Below are 10,168 nucleotides of genomic sequence, written 5' to 3'. Positions count from 1 at the left end.
GACGCGGAAGATCAGTCACGGGACAGTGTCTTCCAGACTAGTATTTACAGACCGTGGCTGAGTGAGACGTTATACACCAAACAGACAAACTGTCAGAATGATGGGCTACCTTTCCGCCTTGTGGAATATTTACATACCTTGAACGGCTGCAAGTGCGAATGATTTCAGTATTTGACAACCATTTATACCCTTCGGGTTACTGGAATAACAACACCCGAGAAGATCCGGGTTAGAATTGATCTTCAGTAACCCATGCTTGTTGTAAGAGGCGACTAATGGGATAGGGAGGTCAGGCTCGCTGACTTGGTTGACACATGTCATCGGTTCCCACGTTGCGTAGATTGATGCTCATGCTGTTTATCACTGGATTGTCTGGTCCAGACTCGATATGATACAGACTGCTGTCATATAGCTGGAATATTGCTGAGTGCGTCGTAAACAGCAAACCAACCAACCAAACTGGAATATTGAATGGTGCAATATCTTGCGCTTTAGTTACTTTTGTATTCATGATCATATGATGATGATGATGATGATGATGATGATGATGATGATGATGATGATCTTACCATTTTTGCTGCTATGGTCATATCCGAACGTCACATTTGCTGCATTGCACAAACTCAGTGTGCCCGACGTGTTGAAATATGTCCGATTTAACCACACGCAGAGGATTGCTGTTCCGGTCGCGGCTAGCACCAGGCCAACAGTGATACCCCAACAGGGTTTCGTCTCACTTAGTCGTTCATACTCCATCACAGCAATCCTGCACACACCTGCTAGCCAAGGCATGAAGACCTCAACGTGCTGTCAGAACAGCTGCCACGAAGCCCGCGACCTGATGGGGTTAATTAATGTGCAGAACGTCCTCTTTCAACGCACCAGTGATGGTTATGGTGAGTGAGTGGGTTAGAATATATAAGGAGACTGTGCTTCACGTTCTGTTGCACAATGTCAGACTGAAACATTGATTCTACGCTGTGTACAGGCGGACTAGAGGGCACCCTTTTTTTCTATGGCTATTCATTCACCTTTTGTCTATGTTAAGTATGAAGTGTCATTAAACAAAGAAAACGATGCTTGAACGATTTAAATCAACCTGCTTGGACAATGAAGCTGCCTGATCCAAGTCTGTATACTGCCTGCATCTAAAGAACCAACTGCACATGGATCTGGTGTACATGTTCTACACAGAAATGTTCATTTCGAACTTCATGTTTCCGAGGCAGAGCCAAGGGTTTGTTGACTCTTATACAACTGCTGTCTCATTTACACTAGATAGATCACCACATTTGCCAACATATTTCTGTTGGCTCGGGGCAGGTCATACTACAAGCATGGGTAGTCTTCGCCTTGATGAACCTAGAGGACGTGTGATTCCTCCCCCTCATAATATAACCCTGGATTGGATTGTTTGTTGTTTAACGCAGCACTCAGCAATATTCCAGCTATATGGCGGTGGTCTGTAAATAATCAAGTCTGGACCAGACAATCCAGTGATCAACGGCACGAGCATCGATCTGCGCAACTGGGATTCGATGACATGTGTCAACCAAGTCAGCGAGCCTGACCACCCGATCCCGTTAGTCGCATCTTACGACAAACATGGGTTGCTGAAGATAAATTCTATCCCAGATCTTCACCGGTCAATGACGCCCTAATCACCCTGAAGTGATTAGTTTTAATCTATCTGTTGAGCTACATGTATGTTCTGCGATTCATATCCCAACTGCACTGCTGCGGAATTAAAGTAAGCAAAGTGGAACAGTAATAGTTCCTCTTCTGCAGTGACATCCTTTGTTCTGAAAATATTTAATAAGGAGACAAAATCTCTTCCCTAAGCCACCAAGACCACTCACCCACCTATTCCACCCCCAAGAAAACAAATATATCGTTACAAGTCGAGCAATATTCCAAAAGTTCCAGCTGCAGCCTTTGGTGTTTACATGTCACACCTTTACAGGTACACTCGAGCATGCTCTTTTTACCAAGATTTCAGACTCTTCCTCATCGTGCTCAGAAGTTGTCCAATCAAGGTTACAACCTTCCAGGCCTCAGAAAGCTTTCAAAAGGTTTCATATTAAACATGTTGGGGACATTTCACAATTTGATGCATCAGTGCCACCGGTGGGGCAGGATACACTCACCATTTCACGAACACCTGGTCTCATCACATTTTGTGTTGCGATTCATAAACACATGCTCTGTCAACGTGTCAGATTTTGTCAATCACTGGATTGTCTGGACCAGACTCGGTTGTTTACATACCACGCCGTACAGCCGTAATGTGTGTTAGTCTGTGTGTCATATATGTCCACCTATGGTATACTTTTATATATATCTGACAGCCTGCCATATGTATTATATATGTTATTACTATGTATGTTATTACTGACATTGTGGGTGCTTGGCCTCAGAGTCACAACCCTTAGTTCACGACACTCAAGCCAATAGTCTGGACAATACCATGAACAAGACAGACACGGAGTGTAAACCAGCAAACCTTTGGTAGACGACGAGTTCTGAATCAGTTCACCGACATTTCTTTTGGTTAAGCTGAACAGCCATTCACACTGTCTGTAAGGAGTGCGAATAAGGTCACGTGACCAGGCCGAGGGCGGAGTCAACTGCCGGAACCGCCTACGTCAAACGCCGAGACGTACTGTCCACATTCGTAACTACTCGCCTCTTTCCGTGTAGTTACGAATGGTACTGTCCACACTGACGTGTGTTGCGACCAGAACTGGGATAACTAATATGGAGAATTATACGCCTTACTGTCAACTATCTATTTAATCGACAAACAATTATTAAGATCAAAATCAGCTGCACATCTCGTGTCCTTTATTTTAACTACTGATTGCTAAAAATGCCAATGGCAGCGCTCCATAGTCGATGTCTGTTGCGACCAGTTTATACCAGTTCTGGTCGCTACGCACGTGCATCTCGATTTCAATGTTGTGTTTGTGGGAACTTTTCCCTCTCTAAAAAGAAGAAACATTTCTAACTTCGATCTCAAACAATACTTTATTGGGCAATGCAGGCTATACGATTCATGTTTCCTCAAACTTGACTTCTGGTGTATATTTAAAAAAATAGGTTCAAATACTCCATTGATACTCAAATGTCATTTCTAATATTACGACGTTTCTTTTGCCTTTCAGTATATATTTCACATCTAAAAATGTCTTACAAGTTGAGAAAATCATTAGTGTTCTTTTCTCTGTTAGATAGTACTATTATTATATGTTTAATATGCAACTCAGCTTATTTCACTTCATACATCATCATGTATTCAAGGAATGTCACGGTGCGACTATCTCTCGAAACTATAAGTATTGCGATGTTATGTTTACGACGCGATACAAGTAGTATTACTCTGATCACAATACGATACGTATCGCGATATTTTGTTCACAATACGATACGTATCGCGATATTTTGATCACAATTCGATACGTATCGCGATATTTTGTTCACAATACGTTACGTATTGCGATATTTTGTTCACAGTACGTTACGTATCACGATATTTTGGTCACAATACGTCACGTATTGCGATATTTGGTCACAATACGTTACGCATCACGACATTTTGTTCACAATACGTTACATATCACGATATTTTGTTCACAATACGTTACGCATCGCGATATTTGGTTCACACTAGTTACATATCACGACAATTTGTTCACAATACATTACGCATCACGATATTTTCACAGTACAATATTTTAGATTTTTCATATAATGAATTCCACAGCCAATACAGTATACTGCTACATATGCTATATTTGGAGTTACACTTTCTCCGAAAAGTATACGAACCGATTCTAGTACATTTTGATGAGTTCCTAACTAAGTACTAGAATCTGTACTTTACTGAATAAATTGCAATCCCGAATTTAACATACCGTATTTCCTCTAATAAGCTCCCGGCCGCATATTTTATCAACGGTCTTCCATACCTGGCGCTTATTAGAGGCCCAGCGCTTTTGCGCCTGCTGGGGGTAATTACCGTAATTGTTACCGTGCTTCTTTACCCCCCGGCGCTTATTAGATCCCCGGCGCTTATCAGAGGAAATACGGTATGTGGCATTTGACCACTTTATAAAAGGCACTGTGTATTCGGATTACAGTATACTGTTAATAAATCTCCCTGACATTACATTTTAAAATTTCTCACAATCCAAGTCCGACAACTCTAGCAGTATATGATGTCTGGGTAATGATAGCGCTGATTTCCATACATGAAACACAAAAAAACGCAATGTGCTTTCAGAGTCATTTCGTGCTGCACAATTGTCATCGTAAGTGTGAAGAAACACCTAAACAATGAACACCTTCTGTTTCAGTGTTTGCACTTCACCCTGAAAAGCGGCAGGCCATGAGGACCCAGAACCATAAATCAGAATGTGTAGGTCCTATATTGTAGCTGCAATATAAGTAATCCCCAGCAAACATGGCCATAAGGACCTGCAGAAAACAAAAGCTTTGGGTCAGAGTGGTTTTCAGTCGTGTTGGGGCCTTAGGACCGACGTTAATTTCGACCGCTCTTCTGTTGGCAGTATGTTTAAACAACTGTGACAACTGAAAGAATACTACAAAACACAAAATGGGAAGGATGTCGCAAAAGTAATCACGACTAAATGATGGTGTGTGTGTGTGTGTGTGTGTGTGTGTGTGTGTGTGTGTGTGTGTGTGTGTGTGTGTGTGAGTGTGTGAGTGTGTGAGTGTGTGAGTGAGTGAGAGATTCAATCGCCATTCAAAGTACGGAAGGATCTGTTCAAGTTGGATTCGTTTACATTGCATGAATAAAGTCTGGTTGTAAACAAGTCTGTAGCAGATGAGGAACTTCAGAGCGGGTTCATACAGCTGTCTTGAGGACAACGTGTATGATCTGAGTAATGTCAGCTGTGTAAAAGGAGCTGTGGGGTAACCTTGTGGTTAAAGCGTTCACTCGTCACGCTGAAAGTCCAGGTTCCATTCACCACTTGGGAACAATGTATGAAACCAATTTCTGGTGTCCCCGCCGTGATATTGCTGGAATATTGCTGGAAATCGCGTAAAACAATACTCACTAACTCGTTTTGTAAATAGTGACATAAATATGTCACTGCAAAAAGTTTGACTTTGAGGATTATCGTCTTTGTGAGTGAATGTTAGGGGTTAAGGTCACGTCGGAACAGAATGTCACGGTCAAGTCGTATCAGAAGGTCGTGGTGAATTTGCCGTTGTCTTCAACAGTTGTCAATACGGGATTATCTATCCCGCAGTTGGAACTTGAAGTGTCATTATTTAGAAGTGGAGCTTCCATCCGCCCCACGTGGTAATCGGCATCCCCTGACGATATCTGCCTCTGGGGGTAGTTTGCTGTTGCAGTCTGGGTAAGATCCGGGGTCACCCCGTTTGGAGATGTGATACTCCTTGGGTTGTGGGTCACTCCATCCAGAGATTTGGTAATCTGTGGGTCAATGTCAGATTCTTCAATGAGATCCTCAAGAACCTCTTTCCCTGGAGCAGTGTTGAGATCTTTTGGAACGTGGTGAGCACTGTCCAGTCTCTGGAAGATCACGGCTAGGCTGACCGTTGACGGGCTCACCGGCGGCCATGATGGATTCCCTGAAATGTCGTCTTCAATGGCGGCATATTTTGTCTTCGAGGAAGGGAGACAGTTTTTGAAGAAATTTCGACAGCTCTGCTGGAGAGAAGTATTGTCCATCACGTATGTCTGTAGAAACAGAGAATATTTGGCTAATGTTATCACACTGCCTGTTTATTTCATTGACCTGGTAAGGTGCTATGGAGGTCACATGCTATACCAGATCCCCCCAACCTATCCTGGGGTTGTAAGCGGTTACCCAGTGTATTAGACTCTTAGTATTAGGATATCAAAATCGCTGACTTGGTTGATGCACGTCATCGTATTACAAGTACGTAGATAATGCCAATCTCTGGATTGTCTGGTCCAGAAGTGATTAAAACATTCCTCTGTCATATTGTCTGCATTGCGTCCTCAGATATTACGCTGACAGGTTCTTTGGCTGAGTTAAGCTTACAACTAAAATCCAGAGGAACCCAGAACACTTCTTGATTCCCAAAAGCTAAGGCAATGTAGACTCGTAAATGTTAAGCTGGACTCATTGTAAAATTGATTCTCTGGGATCTGGGAGGCCGACCAATAGGCTCTCAAATAACTGGAATAGAGTTAAGTTAAGTTCAGTTGTTCACATGGTCAGTTTGTTTGTCGTTAAACGCCACCCTCAGCAATATTCCAGCTCTATGGCGGCAGTCTGAATATAACAGAGCCCGGACCAGACAATCTAGTGATCAACACAATGAGCATCGATCTACACAGTTGGAATACGAGTCAACCAAGTCAGCCAGCCTGACCACCCGACCCTCTTAGTCGCCTTTTACGACAAGTATGGGTTACAGGATTCTATCCCGGATCTGCACGGGTCTGTTCACATGGACTACTCACCTCAACCAAGATAGAAATCAGGAAGTTGAAGAGAGCAATGCCGACGTGCACCATGGCATAAGTTATGGACGGGAACGGCAGCAACTACCAATAGAAGTTCCAATGTTGTGTCTCATTATGGTGATCAGGAGATGAATATTACGCGTTTTCAGAGTTGCAAGTGTTATTGAGTATTGAATACTAGGATATGTTCAAAAGTAACATTTGTATTCCGTCTCCTAGTGAGTGAGTGAGTGAGTGAGTTGGTATTTACGCCACTTTCTGCAATATTCAAGCAATATCACGGCGGGGGACACCAGAAATGGGCTTCACACATTGTACCCATGTGGGGAATCGAACCCTGTCTTCGACGAGTCAACGCTTTAACCACTAAGCTACCCCACCTCCCCTTTTTACGCCGTGAAGCTAAACCACAATGCAGAGCAGGAGATACAAAATCCATTCTTTTCAGTTTTATTATCAAACAAAAGAGTGGTTGAGAATATTAACAACGTCCCCTGCCTTTGGGTTATGGTAGCACACATTGAAGAAAATGACTTTAGTCACTTTTACTTAATCCCAGAAATGTAAATCTCTTATTTAAAAAACAAAATCTCACAAAACAAAATAAATTAAATGCAATAGAAGTCAAGGACATGTTCTTTTTTCCTGAGGCAATCTATACTTGGTCAGTCATGCTGGGCTAGAGATGGGTTCTTTCGTAAAATATACTCTCTTGCGTCTCAGAGATACAACATCATTAAACACATTTTCTGTCACTTAAAACGGGAAGTAACTGAAGTGTGGCCCAAGGATCCTACCTCAAGTATGTCCGCTAGTCCCTGTGTGGGCACTGTAGAGATCCACAAACAGCCGGCCAAACAGATAGCGATGTTCAGGAGGAACAAGTCTGGAACCAATGATAATACATCTTATCCTAGATTTAGAGTTCTGAAGCTTCACAGCATATTCACCAAACCTTTATTTATGCGCCCTCTTTTCTTGACTAAACACCACGCCTTCGTGCCTCCTCCAAATTGAGTCACAAAGACGGAATCCAACCACCCACACTGTTAAGCAATGTTGCTGAACTCCGGTATTTCGTAATTCCAAAGACCTTCGAAATCAACATATTACGTTGTCCAAAATATTAATGTATCGACATACGTTTCACAATCAGGCTAGCTATTCTCGAAACGTTCGTAGCCCTACGAACTTCTTAAGGCCATTCTCAACACATTGGCTACGATCAAAGTTAAGAATTCTTTGGGCCAAGATCGTTTGGAGAATAAGGGCCCAGAAATTAAAACTATGAAATCTACATGTTGGCTACTCATTCAGGTACGTTTTGTTCCCTATGTCTCGCATACCAGTATATATGTCAGGGTAGAGACTGCGATCTGGTAGAATAGGAGATTCTACCAGTAGAGATTGCGATCGGAGTCTCTACCAGTAGAATCGGAGATTCTACCAGTACATTTTCCAATTCAACTGGTAGAAACTCCGATCCTACTAGTAGAGGCTGCAATCGTCTTCAACTGGTAGAAACTCCGAGTGATCTGTGGGAAAACAACAAAGACACTTTTTTCTGAACAGTACTATGCATTTTATTCAGATATAACACTAGACTGTTTCCACTTCTACAGATATATTAAGGACTAAAAATACAAATGTGACTTGAGAGATCATATTACAATATATACATTTATTACAAAACTGATTACAAGCAAGATCAAATGCATAATCAGTGTTTGCCCTTGGCATAAAAAAATTAGGAGTAAATCATGACTCCCTGGTGTCATGAGAGGGAGTCATGGACATGTTTTTGGGAGTCAACTTCTTTCATCAAGAGATCAACTGTTACTGTTTAATAACAACAGGTCCAAGTAAGGCAGGTCAGGTATTTAATCAGCACTGAGCAGTTAACTGGCAAACATTAAACTTAGTAGTTTTAGGTGTCTTGGCATGTCGGCATTTTGGGAGGATAGGTGTAGGGCAATTCCCCACCAGGTCATTACCCCATCTGCCATATCCCCACCTGGTCATTTCCCCACCTCTTTGGAAAGCAGTGTTTTATAACAATTACTGATCATAACTTTTGAAACACATCTGAATGAACTTCCTACTTTTAACAGACTTTGATAACAAACATTTAAGACCTCACCGTAAACAATATCAAAATAAAAATAAAAATGGATTGTAACACTGTATTTACATCATGAGGCCAAGCTGCCAAATTTGGACTCCACTCAAAAAACAAAAACAAAATACCTTACTCCAAAACAGACATAACATATAAAGTTAACACGATAACAATAAATAAGTTCAATTATAACTGGCAAATAATAGGAAAACATTATCCCCACTTATTATACTTGCTTGCAAAGGCTTGCACTTGCTTGCATAGGTTATTCCATATAATCGTAGTCTCTACTAGTTGAGACTACGATTGCAATCTCTACTAGTAGGATCGGAGATTCTACCAGTAGAGACTCCGATCGCAGTCTCTACTGGTAGAGACTCCGATCGCAATCTCTACTGGTAGAATCTCCGATCGCAGTCTCTACTCTGACATATATATATATATATATCTTCCACAGCAATGTCTCTGTTCTGAAGATTGCAGCTTGGTCATATCTAAAGCTGTATACTTACAATTGGAAAATATAGACTTCCTAAATGGCGCTCCCTTAGAAAAGGCGACCGCTAGCGTGATGTATTGGTAGTTTGAAATCAGGAATACGGCGGAGTTCTCGTAGCTAGCGTAGTAGTCGTCCTCGTTGTCGATGTAGGGCACAAACCTGCGACAGTAACAACACACATTCAACAGCGGCAACACACATTCAACAGATATGACACACATTCAACAGTGATGACAGACAACAATGATGACACACATTGAACAGTGACAACACACATTGAACAGTGACAACACACATTCAACAATGACAAAACACATTCAACAGTGATGACACACATACAACAGTGATGACACACATTCAACAGTGATGACACACATACAACAGTGACAACACACATTCAACAATGACTACACACATTCAACAGTGATGACACACATACAGCAGTGATGACACACATACAACAGTGATGACACACATTCAACAGTGACACACACATACAACAGTGATGACACACATACAACAGTGATGACACACATTCAACAGTGATGACACACATTCAACAGTGATGACACACATTCAACAGTGATGACACACATACAACAGTGATAACACACATACAACAGTGATGACACACAACAACAGTGATACACACAACAGTGATGACACGCATACAACAGTGATGACACACATACAACAGTGATGACACACATACAACAGTGATGACACATACAATGATCAACAGTGATGACACACATTCAACAGTGATGACACACATACAACAGTGATGACACACACACATTGAACATACAACATGATGACACACATTCAACAGTGACAACACACATTCAACAGTGATGACACATATACAACAGTGATGACACACATACAACAGTGATGACACACATACAACAGTGATGACACATTCAACAGTGATGACACACATACAACAGTGATGACACACATACAACAGTGATGACACACATTCAACAGTGATGACACACATACAACAGTGACAACACACATACAACAGTGATGACACATTCAACAGTGAAGACACACATGC

At 41.7% G+C, this 10,168-nt stretch overlaps 1 protein-coding gene across 1 annotated transcript in view; it reads right to left on the bottom strand.

Moving 5' to 3' along the window:
* Positions 1-4,906: 4,906 nt before the first annotated feature.
* Positions 4,907-10,168, bottom strand: part of LOC124287973 (polyamine-transporting ATPase 13A3-like) — a 37,240-nt gene continuing 31,978 nt past the window's right edge. Inside the window, exons 26-29 of the mRNA XM_046724477.1 lie at positions 9,119-9,264; positions 7,285-7,373; positions 6,485-6,568; positions 4,907-5,731 (exon numbers count right to left, since the gene is read on the bottom strand). Of these exons, the coding sequence (XP_046580433.1) occupies positions 5,210-5,731; positions 6,485-6,568; positions 7,285-7,373; positions 9,119-9,264 (841 nt within the window). The 3' untranslated portion in view covers positions 4,907-5,209. The remainder of the gene's footprint in view (positions 5,732-6,484; positions 6,569-7,284; positions 7,374-9,118; positions 9,265-10,168) is intronic.

This window comes from Haliotis rubra, unplaced genomic scaffold (assembly GCF_003918875.1).
Source record: "Haliotis rubra isolate DU_JTF1 unplaced genomic scaffold, ASM391887v1 Scf41, whole genome shotgun sequence".
NCBI lineage: Eukaryota > Metazoa > Mollusca > Gastropoda > Lepetellida > Haliotidae > Haliotis > Haliotis rubra.
The sequence above is the reverse complement of the archived record's forward strand: the minus strand, read 5'-3'. Positions and strand labels throughout refer to the sequence as shown.